The sequence below is a fragment of the Lissotriton helveticus genome, chromosome 3_1 (genome assembly GCF_964261635.1).
Source record: "Lissotriton helveticus chromosome 3_1, aLisHel1.1, whole genome shotgun sequence".
NCBI classification, from domain to species: domain Eukaryota; kingdom Metazoa; phylum Chordata; class Amphibia; order Caudata; family Salamandridae; genus Lissotriton; species Lissotriton helveticus.
Window position 1 is genome coordinate 459,970,587 of NC_136061.1, and position 20,411 is coordinate 459,990,997.

Here is a 20,411-nt window from a genome sequence, read left to right on the forward strand (position 1 = left end):
AGGAACCTGCTCATCAAAGTAAAAAATTACAATTTCCAAGAAAGAAGGTAGCCAGCATTAAAATATTCAAACATGCCGAGGATACTGAGGACACAGCTGAAAAACGGAGAGTGGACCCAGACAGTGCTAGACAGCGCAGCAGAAGTAACCATAGCTCGCAAGATCCTGATGAATCATCTGGAGACAGTGGACACGAATGAATACATTCAAGTGGAAACTGCAGACAGCAGAGTTAGCAAACCTCATAAAATATACGAGATAACATTACGTATAGAGGGAGATAACACTAGGAAAATAAGGGGTCTATTTTGGGATAACCTTTCCAAAGGCTATGACATCCTTTTAGCTGAAAAAAGACTGGCCACCAGAGTTTTTCAGGGAGTGCCCTCGTGGCGAAGAAATGATTATGCCTGCCTTCTCAAATCACATTCCAATTCATAAAAAATATACACTTGCAAGAAAGTGGGCAGTAGCCGAAGCTCCTGCATTATATAAAAATCATGTAGGATGGGATGAGGACTCTCCTCCTCACAAAATCCAATTAAAAAATCAACCAACTGCACAAAGGCAGTACCCAATTAAGCAAGAAGCTAAAAAACAGGTCAGGGAGATCTTAGATCAACTTGAATACCAGGGGGTGATTGAAACATGCACCTCACAAATGAACAATCCTTTGTTTCCTGTCTCCTAGCCAGACGATTCATATCGTCTAGTTTTGGACTACAAACACCTTAATTCATGTTGCAAGACATTTGCAGTACAAAACTCACATAGTGCAGCACTAATGAATAACATCGTGCGCAAAAAACTACAAAACAACATTAGACATCTCTAATGGATTCTTTTGTCAAAACATTGCACCTGAAAGCAGGTATTTGACCGCTTTCTCAATAATGGGCTCGCAGAAAATTTCTGTCGACTCCCACAGGGGTTCAAGAATAGCCCAGGATTATTCTCAGCAAGAGTAACAGAGTTACTACAAATGTATGATGATGAGGCATTATCTTATGTCGATGACATCTATCTAACAGATGATGACTTGGATACTCATTTGAAAGGAGTGAACACCATAATACTTGGGTTCGCAGCAGAGGGTTACAAATTCAACTTTAAAAAGTCACGAATTGCCCATCTGACTGTCCTGTTTTTAGGATATGAATTATCAAGTGAAGGCAAAAGCGTAGCAGACAATTTCTTAGAGAAGTGTGCTGTACTCCAAGCACCAAAAACGCTGAGGAACTTACAATCAATACTAGGTTTCCTGAATTTCGGAAGAACTTACATTCTAAATTATGCAGAGAGGGTTAAACTTCTCTATGAATTAATAAAACCTGATTCTAAACCAATCAATTGGACTCATAACACACAGACATTTTTAGATCATTGCAAACAGACATGTTAGCAAAAACAAAATTGCAAACTCGCGATAATACACGCAACCTTGTAATCCGAGTCATCCCAGGAAGATGCGGATTCACGTACCTGACCTCTAATGAGGGAGAAAAGGTACCAATAGCATACAAATCACACTTGTACTCACAAGCTTAAAAAACATTCAGTCTTGCGAAAAATTTTGTAAATGCGGTTCAAACAGCTGTAGCAAAAGAAAGAGCCCATGCCCAAGGCAGACGGATTACTGTTTTAACAGCAGAATCAGCCTTCGAGGCATTAACAAGCCCATGTAATTTAACTACCGTGGCATTAGATCCAAAATGGATACAATGGGAAAATTCTCTTGCTACAGAAAAAGTGAAATACTATTTTGACCCGGAAATGAAAAAATTGAAATTTCTAACATATGAAAAAGAATATCCTCTGCCTAACGACATTCTGCCCATACAACTTTACGCCTGCGTAATATACACAAACAGTTATGCAGAACCCTCAATTTGGGGAAAACAAGCTTATAACGCTACGTGCGAGGTTGTCAAATGCCGGTGGCGCGGAGGTAAATTGATGCCACTGGTCACAATGTCACAATCTGTAAAAGACAATTCAGGTCAACAAACTGAATTAATAGCTTTAAATATGGCGCTCGACATTGCCGATCGCGAATTCCCGACACTAATAGTGTGCGATTCGCATTCCTGCGTCAAATCATACAATGAAGACTTGCTGAAATGGGTTGAAAACGGTTACAAAGATGACACAGGTGCCACAATTAAGCAAAAATCGCTTTGGGAACAAGTAGTTCTTGTAAAGAAAGAACTACAAAAGACTCACGTGATACATACACTGAGTCATCAGCGTGATGGCGTTCACGCTGCAGGGAATTCGTTGGCTGAAACAGCCACAGCGGAAGCAACTAAGCCGGCTTCCGTAGCCACAAAAAAGCGTTCAGAAAAATACATAGACGGGGAAACCGTGCTGGCGGTAAAAACGTCTTCAAAAGGCGACTGTGCAGCATTACCCGTGAACTATCCACTCAATTATACATACATAATCGATGCAAACTCCGTTCCTTTTGCTCGAATCCCTGGAGTGGGGGATTCCAAACACGAACAGGAGAGTCTTGCTAATAGCAGACGCACACATGGGTGAAGGTCTAGGGCACCGAAAGATCAAGGAATCTCTGACAGAATTACAATCAGAATGAGCGTGGATAATCACAAATTTGCAAAAAATTGTGAAAACTGCAACAGAGATCGCAGTGGCGAACTGGCAAAGTAGTGCCAGAACACCTAATAGAAAGCATAAGGCGATCTATTCGCATGATTAAACAGGAAACATGCGTCCCTATGTATATTATTTAAAACTAGATTCACTTAAAATGTGGACCCCAGCGCTCGGCTGACGCCAGAACTGTTATAAAAGATTTGCGAGTCTATATCGGCACATACGCAATTGGCATGCTACATTCTGATCATGGTCCTGCTTTTAGCTCTCGAGCTTATAAGGAGGCCATGACCAGCATGGGCATTGCATTGCGGTATTCTTGTCCCTTCCATCCTGAGGGAAACGGAATTGTGTAAAGAAAAAACCGAGACATAAAGCAATCTATAACGGCGAGGGTATTAGGTACGGGTACTGGGTGGGTCCAACATTTAACAAGTGTCCAACGTAGTCTTAACAATCTGCCAAGAAATTCTCTAAAAGGTTTCAGTCTGTATGAACTATTGTTCGGGACTAGAATGCATATTCAGGACCTCGATAGTCAGACTTCAGTGGTAGAAGAAAAATGCTTTGATATCAAAGATCGTTTGGCTATTTTACAGGACTTAAATGAAACAAGAAAAGACCTGAGCAACGTAAAGCTAAAACACCAGCCAACAGCCACTGAAGAGAAACCACCTGTCCCAGCAAGGCCTGTCTGGATTTCAAAGATTGGGGATCTGGTCAGAGAGAAGATTGCAGTGAAGAAGGAATTTGGGCCTTCTTACAGAAAAGCAGTACCTGTCCTAGCTGTCAACGTAACAAGATCAGTTGTACTACCGCCCCATGCTGGTAAAAAGGAGAACCGAGTTGTATCCATCGACCTGGTAAAACCACAATCATGTGGCCAATAATAAGTAGTAGGCCCCGTGGACTCCCAAGAAATAGCAGAAGACCAAATCTTGCTACAATCCAAGAGGCTCAAATTGAGAGACTAATCACATTTGATAAACCTGCAGTGATTAAAAAGGGACTATGCAATAATGCCATGGAACTTGTGCCTCTTGAAGCCCAAATTGAAACAGTTCATCATGAAACACCTGTCTACAACGATGTAGCCACAGACTATGCTAATGAAACAAAGAAAATTCCAAAAGCAAATAAAAATCCGGAAGCAATTCCAACAATTGACAGAACTGCATCTGGCTACTTCATCAATTTCGATGACTTTTCTGAGGATCCAAGCGAACCTGAAGAACAGCCAACAACAAAATCTTTTAAAGACAAAGCAAAAGAACTCTTTCATCAACTCAAATAAACCTATCTGATTTCTCCATGGATTGAATTTTGGATTGTGTTAGGTGTACTTTTCCTCCTGCTTTGGCTCATCATGGTTCTTTGTTTGGGAAAATTCATTGAGGGAAAATATAGTACAATGGACACAGCAAGTCAGAACATCAACTTGGCCCTAAAGCCACACAAGTCATCTCACATCGAGAAAAGAGAACTATCATCCATGAATGTCACAGCCAATCCAATACCCGGTGGGGTAGCTTGGGACAAAACAGTTTACGATATTTATGGCCCGGTCGAGCTCTTGAAGTATCCACACCAGTTCAAAATTTCATTGAGTGACTTTGTAAAACCGAGCACATTCTCTTATGATTGGGACTTTGAAAGTATTAATAATATGATGTCAGATTTAGTAATGTCAGCAAAATTTACAGAACATGATTACTTGCAGGGTTCATCTAATTATGACGAATTATACTGCTACAACCACTTTGCGCACCACTATTTGCATAAATCTGCTCAACCTAGAAATGTTTTAAATTATAATCAATGGGAACATTGTGCAACTCCACCAAAAGGTAGTTCAAAAACATTTTATGAGAAATTCCCATACTTCTCAGGGTTTAACACAAGTGAAGCGGAAGCCTTTTATTTCAAAATGTTAAATAAGTCAGAAGCATTTTATGAAAAAATGACTACATTTGGTTTTGATTTTTGGAAAAACAATATTGAAACAAAAACCATCTGGGGTACCAAAGATTGGCAGGTCCAAGGTATAGATAAACATTATTTAGAGCCTGCATGATCCCAGAACAAATTATATTCTTGAATGATACCATTCAACAGACAACCTGTCTTGGCCTAGCCAAAATTAAAGACTTAAACAAACCGTCTATTCCAAAGCCAACACCTGACAGTAAAAGCACTACAGATGTTGAGATAGACGTAGCCCATATTTTTAACCAAAACAGAACACATCCTGATTGGAAGAAATGGTTGATCTGGCCCACAGACACAAATAACTGTCAAAATAGATTCCTGAACAAAATACAGGGGTTAAAATTGACCAGGCCAGACCCTAGCTACTCCCAGAGACTACATCCAGGGATAGTAACGACATACAGTGTAGGAAAACTCTGCCTCGAATGGCTACACACATCCACACTGGCAGAAATTATGCAACACTTGACTTTACTTAAAGACGGTGCTGACTTGCGTGATTTCATAATAGGACCACGCAAACAGCGTCAAAAACGTTTCATAGCGGCCGGTATATATGCAGCTTACAACGAAGCTTGGAAAATAATGCAAATTGAAACCGCAGAAAAAATACGGGAAATTGACCGTATAAATTTGGAAAAATCACTTTCTGTTGTGGACAATGGGTTAATGACTCTGTCTTCCAGAATATATTCACTGGACAGCATTGTATCATCTGCTATAGATATAATAAAACCGGACTTGTTAATATTACAACATGGTCAGTCCCAATTACGTTTTATTGTACAGCTTGGCTGGACGTTGCAAAATCTGCGTTCAGGCTACGTGCCTTGGCGTTTAATCAACACAACGTCATTATTCTCGATCTTTAACCTTACTGATACACAAATCACCTTGGCACAGAAAGGAGCAGAATATACAATTCTGAGCATTGAAAAACTAGAGAGATTACCATTGACAATGTCAGAACGACCTGTCATTGAATGGATAATACACGGAATAATAACTATTCCGATAACAACTTTCAAATTTAAATTCTGTCACGAATATATACCAGCAGGCCAGTATGAAAGGTTGGGTAAAGGGTACATTAAGTCATCATGGAAATTACCTTACACACACACATGTTATAGTGAAAAGGAACAGAATGTATTTCTCAGTGGTAATAATTGTAAAAGATCACTAAGTGGTATACTTCTGTGTCAAGGTATTAACCTGCATGGGGCCTGTGAGGGGACTTCAAATAACCTTTCATGTCACCAGCATGGCACACCTGCAAATCGAATAGAGCCATTCTTTAGACGGCTTTCTAACGGGAGCTATATTCTAATAGTGGACCACAGATGTTGTGGCATGGTGCCAGGAAAAGCTTATCTAGTTAGCGTTAGTTCCATGGTCACTTGCTGTATGCAAGTATTGTTTCCAAACAGCACTCCAGACAGGGAGGAAAACATTTGGCCATTTTTGAATATCTCTTCTATTCGAATTGATACTTTAAGCAGAATAAAGTCTTTCCTTTTGCAGACAACTGTGCCCTTGACGTCATCAAAAGAAACGTATGATCTGCAAGTCGCAAGGACAACGGCAGAGATACATAGCCTTTTATCAGCAAATTGCCCCCTACATTTCGCAGAAATGTTAAGCCAAATCCTAAATATGTCCGATACTGGAGGTATCCCACATGTATTTAAGACAATTTTTTCGGGACTGTTAACACCCTTCACAACAGTTCTGGGCATTTTTCCTAATTTTGTCCATTCTGTCTTTGGTGGCCTACCACTCCTGTTGGGACTCGTAGCAGGCATTTTATTTTTGATTCTCCTGCTTCGTTATGACAAGCCAAAACGCAGACAAGACTGCAGCAACAATGGAAGAAACGATCCTAGCTATACGCTATCGGGACCGCATAACTAAAGTCCTTGGATTAGCCCGGCTAAGAGATCTGAATATGACCTGGTTTCTTTCATTCAGACCCATCTGGCAGAATTGTATCTTACCTGTGCTTCGATGTATGCTATGCGGAGAAGAATGGGTGTTGGACGTCTGTCTTACACTACAATCAGAAGTACCATTGGATACAGATACTTTGCTAAGTCCTGTAACGGCTCATGCATCGTGTTGTCCCCAGCGGTTACCCATCCTGATGACGGCATTCGTTGAGACTTCACCACTGCGATTAAAGGGTAGTGAAGTACGAGATGAGAGCAACATCACCCAGGTACGACCTTCTGTGAGCACTGCTGATCCTGTCATCGATGATAGCAATCATGCTCATGACTGCACAGTTGCGGCATTTTCCAACTTGGTCGAACTTTCCCCTGAAGCGGTAAACTGCTTTTTGGAAAGTGTGTCTGAAATGATGTTTTCCCCCGAACAAAAAGAATAACTTTTAAGCAAACTAGTACACAGCGTTCCCTGAACTCTGAATTTGGCCTTCGGCTTTGATAAACAAAAGCTACTGAATATATTTGGAACCATATATTTTTTTCTCTCTCCCCTAAAAGCGAAATTATTTTTTTTCCGGATTCCAAAATATTTACCTTTTTCTTGGCACATGTACTCTGCTTGAAGTAGAACTATTCTTAGAGAACAAAGCTTCTATTTTAGGACCTCTGAAGACAATATATCACGTCTAGCACATTTACAGCAACTGTATTTATATGTGTTGGAATGGTCTCGCACTTTTTTTTCTGTATTAAGAGCCATTTCATGTGTAAATTTCGCAAATCATTCATGCTGATATATATATGCATCCTTTCTTAATGAATGATTACACTGCTTGAAACGTGTACAGTACCTATAATCATTTTCATGTATTTCGCATGCACCATTTCAAATGCGAAAATGTATTTTGGGGTGGGTTGGTATACACGTGCACCTTTTATGTTTACTATTGCTTAAGTTTTAGTAATGATGGACATTAATTCGTGGAGTGGGTGTAGTGTGTTATCTGGGAAACCTGAATCGATATTCCTATTTTATGCCCTTGTCCGGTTATAATCAATAATATCCATACAACGGCATAATAATCATATCCATAATTCAGTCATAGCACATGCTGTCACATTAAGCAAGGCTACTTCTCCGGCCCCCTAGTAAGCACACCGAGTTCTCTAAACAAAACCAAGCCTCCAGCAACCTGGGAAATCCCCCTTGCTATTGTTTTGATTTCGTCCTAGAACTCCTGTAAAGCACTGTAAGAACGGCCAGTTCTTAGTGACATCTTTATTGACGTCTTATGTCCAACCTTACGTCAAACCCAGGCACCTTTCAGGTATAAATATACCAACGTTGCCTTAAGCAAACACACTGTGGTAATTCTGGAGCAGAGCAGCTATCTACTTCCGAAAGCCCAGCTGATGCGAGAGCCCACGGACGCTGCCCCTCCTCCTTGACGCGCTGAGAAAGACGCTGTCTTTTCTCCTGCCGAGAAATCCAGCTCCAGCGTTTCCAGCCTACCCTTGCGGGTTGCTGGGATATCGAGTCCTGAGAGAGAGATACCAGACCTCCTGCTTTCTATTACCCAGGTACGGAACTGACTAAACCCTTACAGAGAATTCTTGAGTCAGATTCTTGGCAAAACAAACTTAACTTAAACTGCTACTTACTTACTCCCTCCCACGTATTAGGCTTAGGTCAGGTACACCGGGGTAGGCGTATTTAGAAGCACCAGTTGAGTACGATTAGTCAATGTATATATGTATGTATCTATTTTATTTATTTTAAGGTATCATATGGCTAAGAAACCATATCAATGCTTTTACAGTATTATTTTATAATCCTCCTTTTACTGTACGCACTTTACTTTACCATGAGCATTACAATCGTGGCAATTCATTTCTCTTTTCTCTGCATTCTGGTGAAACTAAGTACACACATTTGGCTGTCTTTTGTTTTCACACGACTCTAGATATACACTCTTATTCAGGGAGAGCAAAGTTGTCATGTTTTATGGTTGTCAGAAGCTAATCCCTTCTTGTCTATCCAGGGAGGTTTAACTCCTCCTCGTTTATTCGAGAAAGTTTCTAGTGACCTCTGAGCTAGCTGGCAAACCTTATGTCTAATATAGTCAGTAGAGACCTAGATAACCTCAGTCCTACGTCTACACTGCTGAATATATTATTCCAATGCGCAGAGCCTATTGGGAATATAGGAACTACACTACAGAGTGGCAGCATCCTCGGCGTCTGAGACCCTGGACTCAGCGTGGAGAAGGCGATTGTTGTGGGAATCAACACTGGCCTTAACAGAGTCCAGACGGGCGGAGAGTTGATCCAGTTGGGTCGTGATTCCAGTGACTGTTGATTTTACATCCAGCATAATTGCTTTTAGGTCATCGTCACGGGCAGGAGGCATGTCCATGGTGGCTGCAGGGTCACCTCTGTCCGAACCAGCGCCGTCCTGGCGAGTTGACCTGCGCTGATCAAAGGCAATGTTGGGCTGTTTGGGGTTGGTCCTCCCCATGGCAGAGGAACCAACACAGCAGGCGCCACCAGGGAGCGGGGGAGAGATAAAGTGCCCAAGGGAGGCAGAGATAACGCAGGCTGGTCAGCCCCCCTCAGTAGATGTAGAGCAGCCAGGAAAGATCGCAAGAGCGCCTCCGAATGGGGGCAGCGACGGACGGCCTCTTGGACCTGTGAGCTCTTAGATGGAGAAGTGTGGCCAGCAGCCTGGGTGAAAAAACGTCAGCACAGCCAAGTAGAGCGCCATCGGCGCGACACCCCAACGAGTCAGAGGCCAGGGAGGAAGGCAAACGAGCCCACTGAACTCTGCAATGAGTCTCGACCATCTGCAAGACCAGCGATGCTTGGGCTGAGCAGGAGGCCGCGGGGAGCGTTAAAGGTGCAGGTGGTCACACAGCACGTGGAAATCAGGAAGGGGTAGAAGGTGCCCAATAGGGACAACGTCCAAAGGTCGCAGGAGACTAGGCACAGCCACACAGCAGTTACGGGCTAAACAGGGGAAATGGCAGTGTCACCAGAACAGGGATGCAGCAGCGGTCTGTCGTGGCTAGTAGTGGACGCTGCGTGGTGAGGAAAGGACGTGGCAGATGGCAAAGGAACCAGGGCGGCTGCTCAGCAGGGTAGTTCAGAGAGAGCACACCACTCGAGGCAGATGGCAGATTAGAGACCTGAGGGGCCCACAAGTCACCAAGCAGAGGGGACAGTCATCCAGCGTGAGGAGGGCGCCGGGGATCACAACGCGCGCCACACTGTTCTCCGGCTATGCAGTAGGAGCCGCCCCCAAGGAAAGCCTGCATGAAGAGATGTCACCGTAAGACTGGAGGTTCCAATGTGCTGCTGCAGCAGGCGTATGCCGGGCGGGCTCGGAAGATTCAGATGGCAGCACGGAGGCCGCTCCGGGGCACTCACCAACATGCGCAGAGTGGGCCTCGGGGCTGACTCAGGTCCGGTCAGAGCAATGAGGGAGCAGGCAGAAGGTGTGCCCCGGCAGCGGCAGAGGCCCAGGGCCAGGCACAACCAAGAGCGGGAGCAGCACCGGCCACTCGAGAAAGAGGCAGTGAAGGAGGGGCATATCCTCCCCCGGGAAGAAGCAGCAGGTGTGGAGGCAGGTCCAGGGCCATCAGCACCACAGCCCACAGCAAATCGAAGGGCCGGTGCAGGTCTGGCTTACAGCGATGGGCGGCGTGGCAGGCCAACGTAGGGGACAGCCATAGCCGAGAAGTCCAAAATAGGCATCAATGGTGCCAGACACCAGGTGTCGGGAGCGGCGGGGCCGCAGCGTCACCGACCACAGGAGGAGGACGCAAAGACGTGTGCGGATTCAGGGCTCCCCACACAGCACCGCAAGAGTATGGACGGGAGCATGCGCCATTCTTGGGCGGACGCCGCGGGGAGGCATGGGGGGGCACACTGCTCCCGTCACCGGGCCCGGGCACTCATAGCTGACGGGGAGGGCGCTGGAAGGAGCGGGAGCAGAAAATGGCGCCGGATTTACACTAGGCTCGGGTCCCCAACCTCGCCACAGACAGCCCCGGCGGCGATGACACTCACCGGGTGGAATCAGTCCATGATTGCTATTTGAGTATCTTTGATCTGACCAGTGGGCATTGTAAATTACTCGAGCACCGAATGCCAAGGAGAAGACTGCATTCTGCTCCAAGGGGATTGTACCAATTTAGCGTCATGCCTTTTTCATAAAAGAGCAGCACTGGGCTGGACATAAATTGTATCTGTTGTTTGCCCCCACATATCCTACCTCAAAACTTTTCAGCTGCTCATCTTTGCCACCCTAAATATCAAATGCAGAAAGGGTTGACATTTTCCCATTCTGCAGAGTCATGAAAGGCCAGACCTCATTACACCAGTGGCAAAAGATCTTAACCACTACAGTAGGGGCCCAGTACCCTGTCTGCCTTGTGCATTCCAAACAGTCTGGTATGGTGGAGAAGTAAATAACTGTTCCCTAGGACTCTATAATCAGCTAACATTTCCATCAGGCCTCGCACAGAAGTGAAGCTCACTGAAGGACTTGGGCCAGAAAACAATTAAATATCTTTCGTTTGAAGAATTGATTTAAAGGTTTTTGTATTCATTCATTCATTAACAGCTGTTTGGGGACGAATTAACTGTTCTCTTCTTGCCACTGTTTGACTAAAAGGCTCACTAACTTCTGGCTAAACCTGTCTAAATGTTTGTTTGTAGCATGCATGGCTCTGGATAGACCGGTTTTGCATTTCCCTATGCCTTTTGGACAGCAGTGGAGGCACTGAAGTGTCCTAAGGTGTTACATTTTTAAAGGTAAGTTTGCTTTTCTTAAGCAGACTTTTTTCTGAAGCGGGGATTTTGTCTGTGTGGGGATGGATGATGATACTCTGCTGCCTCGCATCCAGCTCCTGTTGCAGTCTTTCATGGATAGGCCTTTCTTAGGAGTTGTTAACTGGTGGACATAGAGCCAGTGGTGCTTTCAGCATTTTGGCCGTAATGGAAGTCTGCTTCGAAAGTGCCTTGCCGACGTGCGATTTCGGACTCGAGGTCTACCGAGGTCGAGGCCCCTGGTTGGTTTTCTTTCGGCTACAAATCCTTGCTTCGGTGTCGAAGATCACACAAAGGTGACGGCTTAAGTACAGGGCTTGATGCTCGTCCCCAGAAGGGGTTGGTACTCATCTCCGATGTGTGGCTGTTTCTGGTTATATAGGAGCCTTGGGTGGACTGCTCTCACATGTTGTGGCTTGGTTCTTAGACTAGGTCCAAGGTCTCCAAAGATGGATGGAATGTCCTTGGGTGCCCCTTCCTCCTCCCAAATGTTTTCCTCCTCAGGCTCCGAGATGTCGGAGCCGAAGATTTTGGGGCTAGGTTGGTGGGTCGGAAGGTCGACTCACCAGATTGTTCTCCTTCGGCACAGAGTGCGTCTGTCGTGCCGAACATGTCTCGCGTCTCAGAAGAGGAGTTCTGCGTCTTGATGGGTGCCCACTGCTAGTCGCATCTCTGACACTCAGTTTTCTTGCTTCTGAACGCCAAGTATGTTCGCACCGGCTCATCATTCTCCAGCGAGAGACACAAATTACAGACTGGTGTTGTTGTTGTTCCAGGGGTATTTGGAATGGCACTTCAGGCATCTTATGCAGTGACACGTGTGCACCTTTTCATTTTCTGAGGTTGGTCAGGAAGGCTTGCTACCAAGAGGGGCAATTGACCTGGTTGTCCAACGACAATGAACTCGAGAAGTGAAGCGGGCATCATAAGAAGTGAAAATGCCTTGAAAAATCTTCTCAGCAATGGGAAGGAAGACAAAGGGCTTTAAGGTTTGGACAGGAAATGTCTAACACATTGTGACCGGGAAGCAATGCGGATACACGTCCAAATTCAATGGTGGAGAAAAGTAGTCTAGCAATCGAGACTGTGCCCAAGCACATCCACACCAAAGGATTAGTCCCCAGGACCTTGTAACTCGAAAGACTTCTTCGAAGAAAAACAATTTGCAAACGTCCTAGCCTAACACTAGATGGCAAGTGTAAGCAGAAAAAATATAAATCTACAGCACTGCATGTAACAATCCAATGCCAACAGGGTAAGTAAGGTAATCATAATTAATTGAAGAGGCAAGACATTTATGTTGCAAAAAGAGGAAGAGCTGAATCTAAATAACCCTGTAAATGGCGTGATTAAAGCAGACTTAAATGATGACTTGGATACCTCTGAGTGGTGAAATTTCAAAAACTGTTTTAAACAAACCAATTCTTCGATCCTATTTTGTCTTATACACATGACCAGAAATGTATGCTCAGCCACATCAAATACTTTAGTTAACTATATCATGATCAGGGTAGGATATGGTTAAGTCATTTCCAGGAGAATGTACACATCTTCACGCTCGATACGATTCCACCACACATCTCTCCCAAATAAATTTGATGGTCAGTGGAACAAACTACTAGGTTTTACTACTCCTCAAAAAAGTGCATTTCAAAGTGTATCTGTTAGAAATGGTGGTCTTAAGTTGGCAGAGGTAGGTACCTTTGTCCAAGTAGGGACCCATGCTACTAGTCAGGGTATGGGGGATACACACTTTAGATAGCCCCTACTCACCCCCTGGGTAGCTTGGCACGATCAGACAGACCTATCCCAAAGCCAAAGTATAAAGTATTTGTACTCAAAACACACAGTAATACAGTGATAACACCACAGATGGACACCACACCAGTTTAGAAAAATAAAGTATCTTTATCTAAACTCAACAAGACCAAAACGACAAAAATCCAACATACATTTAATAAGAATAGGACTTTAAAAATGTTTCAAACAACTTGACCCATAGAAAACTATGGATGCTTGATTCCTCTCAAAGTAGCTATAGTTGCGTCAAAATTCACAAGGCCAACCAGCAGCAGAGATGGGAAGCGTAGAAAAACAGAGGCTTCAGTTCCTGAGACCATGGGGAGGCGATGCGACAGTTCTGCTGCACACAGGAGAAGTGATGTATTGAATCCGGTTTGTAGGGGGAAGTGATACATTGATTTCAAGACGGTTTTGATCCACGGGTGATGCGTCGGGAAATCTTGCTGCACAGGTATGATGCGATGAAATCCAGGATGCGTCAGCGACCGTTGCAGCAGGTTTGAGCGGCGCTGCATTGGTTTCTTCAGCCGCGATCCCTCTCTGCGTCGGTTCTTGCAGCGGCGATAGGCGCTGCGTCGGTTTTGGCAGTGGCGCGGCGAGACATGGAGATACAACTCACACAGCGGTGCTGCATTGGAGAAACTGCCGCAAGATAAGCGATGCGTCAATGTTCTTGTAGTTATGTTGCTTTTCCAGGTCCAACAGCAGGAACAACCTCCAGAGGCCAAACAAAGTCACAGGCACCTCTTGGCAGGTCAGACCTCCCTGCAAGGAAATTCAGGGGAGCTGGGGGTGAAGTCTTTGTGTCCCATAGGCAAGCTTTACTCAAGCCCTTGGAGATCTTCCTCAAGCAGGGGAACATAGCACACAGCAAAGCCCTTCTCCTTTCCTTGGCAGAAACAGCTACTGCAGGCCAACCCAGACAGCACCCAGCAAAGGGGCAGTACTTCTCCCCAGTTTCTCCAGCTCCTCTCCTTGACAAAGGTTCCTCTTGAATTGCAGAAATGATCTGAAGTGAAGGAGTTTTAGGTCAAATACTTATACCCCAAAATGTCTTTATTTCTCTTTGTGCAAGAGTCTCTGATCCCAGTCCAAGCCAGTTCTGTTCTCGCTGGTGCAGTATGATCACAGGGGTGGAGACAGTATTGTGCAAGGGAGACAGACCCTATTCAGGTGCAAAGAAATCTCCTCCCACTACTCTAAATTCAGCCAAGGTCTATTCAGCTCCGCTCCGAGTCATCCAGGAAGGGCCAGGCACACCTCAACCCCCCAGTGGCTATCTACAGTGAATGCACATCCCCACCCCCTGTCACTCCAAAACCAGACAGTCAATACCCAAACAGGCAGAGGCACAAAGTATGATTAAACAAACACATGCCTACTTTCAAGTGGCATTTTATAACAAAATTTAAAACCATCTTTACTAAAAGATGTGTCATTAAATTCTGAGTTATAAGATGTTATAAATAAACTCCCATTCTATCCTATGGGGCAAGATAGGCTTTCAATAGTGAAAACCGAAATTGGCAGTATTTCACTAGCAGGAATTGTCACACACACCAGTACATGTCCTACCTTTCACATACACTGCACCCTGCCCAGGGGTACCCTGGGCCTACCATTGGAGTGCCTTACATACACAAAAAGGGACGGTTAGGGCCTGGCAAGTGGGTGCACTTGCCAAGTCGATATGGCAGTTAACAACTGCGTCATTAATCACAATAAAGGGGAGAGGGTCAAAATAGTTGAGCAACTCCACCACCCCGAACCCCCAAGGCACAATTTTACACATAAGAAGGGGTGTGGAGACTAGAGATACACGTATAACAGCACAAGACAGAAAAAAACATTTGTTTTGAAAAACTGCCCTCACTCACACACCGAAGTGTGTGACATGCTTCATCATCGGGTCTGCTTACAAAACACCCTTCTGTAGCCACACTCAGGGTGGAGCGTAAGGGAAGGGGTAGAAAATAAAAAATCACAAGACACAACACAATAACAAATATGCCAAAGACAGTGATGGAACGGTGAAAACCACCCTGTGACTGGGAATGGTGATACGACAAAGTTGAGTTAATGGACAGCGCTTTAAAACTGGTTTGAGGATACCAATCAAGACTTTATTCATAGGTTCCTCCACCAGGATTAAAATAGGATAAGGTAGGTCGTGTTTAAGTGAGACAAGTAGGTTCTCAAAACACCCCTCCTAATACTGCTTGTGTCAACATGTTTCGACTAACTCACTGCGCCTTAAAGGTCACCCGGTCTTCTTCAGGACGTCTATCGTTCCCAGTCCTGGTAAAGGCCCGACCGTAGTTCGGTCAACAAATCGCCCAAGTAAACTAGTCTCTTGTGATCATAGTTTAATCATCACGTGTAGAGGATGTTCCCGTCAACACAGAATCCAAGTACGAGTTTACCAACAGCACAAACTCCATTGCCTTTCTGAAATTGCACACTTTACCTATTTCATGCCTCTTTTTGGCTTTCCATCAATAACTGCCTCCACTTCTGCTCTTTGCTTTTTATTCCTCATTCCCTAATTTTGCTCTTTATCTTTGAAGCTTACATATATTCCTTTTCTCTTGCTGTGCTTCCTCTTCTTCCTCTGACATTATTTTCCTTGCTGTCTTTTTTTAACTAAAGTCTCTCCTCCCACCATTCCTTTAGTGTTTTGCTCACTAACTCAATTGCTCATGTGTTTACGCTAACACTTTCTCCTTCAATCCCTTCACCCTTTTTTCTCTAGGACTTTTATTTTCAATCCTAATCTCTCCAGTCCCACCGTTGTTTTCTTTTCTCTCTGTGTTACTCTTCTACCGTTCAAGGCTGCATAGCTTACTCTGTGATGCCATCAAACAGATGTACTAGGGTCAGGAAGAGGTGTTGGGCATTATTGGGCCATGGCAAAGTGACCATCTCCTCTAGTATGAGTTCCTTTGCAGGGAAGACTGCCATGCATTTGAATTGCACAGGATTGCTACCATATCCATGCACAAGAACAAAATATTTCAACTGTATAACAACTAAATCAATTTGATTGGTTAATGACTGTTATAGAAACACAATCTAGACACAGCTTTTCATTTCATTGCATAAGATGTTTTGACATTGTCCTAGAGAACACTTTGACAATATGGCCTACACTTTTAAAAACAGAAGGTTTGTTTATCTAGTGTAATTTGGTTGAAATAATTTGCAGTGGCTCTTGGTGATATTTTAGTATGTTTGCTATTTGCTCAAAGTCTAAGGAGCAACCATCATCATTGTAAATTTGTTAATATAAAAATGATATCCAAACTGCCTCAATAATTAAGAGCTTACATGTAAAATGACCCAAACCAGATTTATGCTTTCCTTCTTTTTAAGATTAAGCCAAATGCATCTAATTGGGATATTGTTTGTTTTGAAGTCCAATGAAACAAAAAAAACAACCACGTACGTTTTCCTTCCAGAGCTCAAGCCATTGCAATTGGGCAAGCACTAGTCGATGGACGGTGGCTCGACTGCCTTACTCATCATGATCAGATTTTTCGGGATGAGTATGCTCTTTACAGACCTCTGCAGGTGAGCTCCCATTTCCATTGAATCTCTACATTGTATGTGACCAAAGATTACTAGTTTCTAAACAGAATAGGGAACTCTTTACATATTGAACTTGGCTGGTGGTTATTAAATCTATAAATTGACAGTTTCGCGTGTACTGACTAGATATAGTCACCATTGGTTTTGTGTTTGGGCTATGGATGGTTTTTAGTGTATTTGTATATGTTTTTCAAATGTGAATGCTGGACAACTCTGGCCTTAGCTGGCTAGCTCAAGTTAAGAAGTTGTATGTCGCCTCTGACTTTACTCCTGTGGAATGTTATGTTTGTCACAGATCGAGCAATGTTATTGATTATTGGATCTTTCATAGATTAATATGCTTGAATCATCCCCATCGTCGAGCTGGGAGTACCACAGCAGGCATACTGAGGAGTAAGCCACAGATAAAGCAAACCATGTATGAGGTTTCAAAGAAAGGCCTTTTTTAGGCCACGTAGAACTTGTGGGAAAAAGAGACTTCACTCTAAAGATCCACACAAGCAATACATTTATCGCCTTCTTCCAATGGATAGGGCAAAGGACTGTATTTCTGTCGAACATGAGTTACAAAAACCTGAAGGACCGATAGAGAACCCAGACTTTAATTATGGCCCCAGAAGTCAAATGCAGAAGATTTCTAGTCCCCAGTAGAAAGCTCTTCTAAATGTCTGGAAAAAACCTACAAAGGGAGCATTTGCACTTTGCACGTAACTCAAGGAGAAGATCTGAAGGAGAACCACCTTAAAAAAACAGGCTTTAAAAATATCACAAGAGAAGAGAGCCCCTCCTCAGACGTACGGATTCTGACTGGAAAGTTTCTGTCAGATCAACATCACAGAAATGAATTTGCTCCTTCAAGCCCTAGAAAAAAGCTAGGTCCTGAACCATCAAAACATTTAATCTTTGCCAGTGACGAAAACTTCATCTGTATCGCCGTCAACAACCTCATCATTGATGAAAAGGAAACTATCAGCGACAGTAATGACTTAATCGCTTGAAATACCTGTTGACGGCAGCATCAACGATGACAATCACTATACTAATGTGGAAAATACCTCCTCCGTCGATGACAAGAGCACCGGAGCTAATGATAATACTGTCATTGACGACACTGCCATTGGTGAGAACCCAGTAGAGTGCCTGAACACTGTCCGTGTAAACCCTATTAACGACTGCTACTAATAAATACCGTCTGTTGAGGTTTCGAGAGCTGTGACAATCCCAGCACAAACAATTTCACACTGTCTACAACAACAACTCTGTCAATAAGAAAGGACAAAACCCAATACCTAAGAACATGAAAATAACTACTTTCTGACAAGGGCATTCCAATGACGTTAGTGCCAGGACAGACCTCCTTGTATAAAGTTGCACCCTATTAACCACAACACCTCTTTGACATAGAGGATTCACACCAGAAATGACCTGTTGAACCGTTTTACAGTCCTAATCAGTTAAATGTATAAAGCCAAGACCCAGAAGCAAAAGTCGTAATTTCTATTAGATCAAAGACGCACATATTAGTCTTTTGTACAACAACAAGTTGAATATATTTAGAATGATGGGTAGCAATGTAGTTTATACACTTCTCAACACACAATGCAAACGTCTCGAGATAGATGACATGATGCAGGTGCCCTTGGTCAAAGACTTGCATCATAACCTACGATACTTAGAGGTTCTAGTACAAAGAAGATCAAGTAAACCATGCCTCCTCAGTACATTTTCTGCCTGTACGTAATCAATTCACCTCTTGCGCCACAGCCCATTACTCCACAGCCGCCAGATACAGATGATGACCAGGAGACCGACAGCTAGCAAATACCTGCCAGTATTATGGCCCGGAATGGGATATCTATGTGGCTACCATACCGGATGAACTCACACCCTTCACGGTGGGATCTCCCCCAATTTAATAGTGTCAAAAAGATTTGAAATTAAATGAAAATATAATATCTAAAGAATAATTATTATCCGGGGGTATATAGACGCTTAACCGACTCAATGAGACTGTGAAGTAAGACAGCAGGTAGATAGAAGCTACTTGTTAAATAACCAGGTTTTTAGACTTTTCCTGAAATAGATTTGATTTGCTCTTAATTTCTAGGGGGAAGCAGGTACCACAACCTTGCTGTGCAAGAAAATTCTCCTGCCCCAATTGTCTTTTTAAAATTTGGGTATAACAAGATTTCCACTAAGAGCAGCGCGAAGAGGTACTGCAGGAGTGTAACGTTGAAAATGTTGTGCTAGAGAGGCTGGGACAGAGCCACCTAATGACCTGAAGGCTATGCAGTGGGCCTTGAACTGAATCCTCTTGGTGACAGGGAGCCAGTCAGTGCAAGTGAGTCAAGGCTTAGCCCGCAGATTTGTGTTTTGTGATGCCCAGCAGCATTTTTGCTGCTACATTTTGAAGTGTTTGTTGCTTGTTCAAAAAGCATTTTGAGATATTGATGAACAACGCGTTCCAATAGTCTAATTTGGAGGTGATGAAGGCCGTGACTACTGTTTTTTGTAGAGAGGACGGGATGTACGGCAAGACCTCTCTAAGAATATTCCGAATAAAGCATGAGGAAGTGATGTTAATCTGGCCTTCGAATGAGAGTTTTGTATCAAAAATGATCCCCCAGGTTTTTCCCCTTTGTACTTGGGATGGGAAGAGTGCCAAGTTCTTGGGGCCACCAAGTTAGAGACTAGAAAGAGGGGTTCTTGCCAAAGGGCAAGACCTCCGTTTTTGAGCAGTTTAACTTATGACAGTTGTCCCGCATTCAGTTGCAAATCAGAAGCATGCAGTTGTGGAATTTAACTGCAGAGGCATCTGTGTTCCAGACTACTGACATGACGATCTGAGTGCCGTCGGCGTAGGAAACCAGGGCAGAGCCATAAGATTTAATCAAAGCTACTAGTGGGGAGACATTTAGATTGAAAAGGGTGGGGCTCAGAGAAGACACCTGAGGCACTCCATAAGGCAAGGAAAAAGGTGATGATGAAAATTCTCCTAAGTTTCCTGTCTGAACTCTATCAGTTAGTAAAGATTGTAGAAGATCGAGGGCTTTGTCTTTGATTCCAACTGAAACAAGACAGTCAATGAGAAGAGTGTGGTTGGGAAGCAGCCTTTACAAGGAGGTTTTTACCACATTGTGCCTTTAAAAAGCATTTTTTTTCCGGCATGTTTCCACCACGTGTATGTTTTTACAACACATGCCTTTACCACGCAGTTAAGGTAAGTTGCAGAGGTTTGGGGTTCTATCCCCACAATACATAGTTTTTATATTTAAAAACAATATGTGTTAATGGCATATATTGTAAAAGCATATGAATTGTAAAAAAATGCTGTTGGACTTGGCCCTCTTGGCAGGGTCATCCCTGAACTTTTTGCCTTCCTCCAATACTCTCTCTGACCTGTTTTTGTTGGTTTAATGACTCTGGGCACTTTACCACTGCTGACCAGTGCTAAAGTGCATATGCTCTCCCTATGTAAAATGTAACTGTGATTGATTTCCACGATTGATTCATTGGATTTACTGTCAGTCCCCAGTAAAGTGCACCAGGAGTGCCAGGGCTTGTAAATGCCAATGCTGCTAGTGGGCCTGCAGCGCTGGTTGCGCCACCCACAGAAGCAGCCTTTTAAAATGTGTCTAG

The 20,411-nt window shown here is 43.7% G+C and overlaps 1 protein-coding gene across 6 annotated transcripts in view; it reads left to right on the plus strand.

Moving 5' to 3' along the window:
• The window catches only part of PIKFYVE (phosphoinositide kinase, FYVE-type zinc finger containing), a 2,266,845-nt gene that overhangs the window by 357,966 nt on the left and 1,888,468 nt on the right, over window positions 1-20,411 (plus strand). For all 6 annotated transcript variants that reach the window (XM_078680343.1, XM_078680347.1, XM_078680342.1 and 3 more), the window contains exon 10: window positions 16,643-16,754. In XM_078680343.1, coding sequence (XP_078536469.1) covers window positions 16,643-16,754 — 112 coding nt within the window. The remainder of the gene's footprint in view (window positions 1-16,642; window positions 16,755-20,411) is intronic.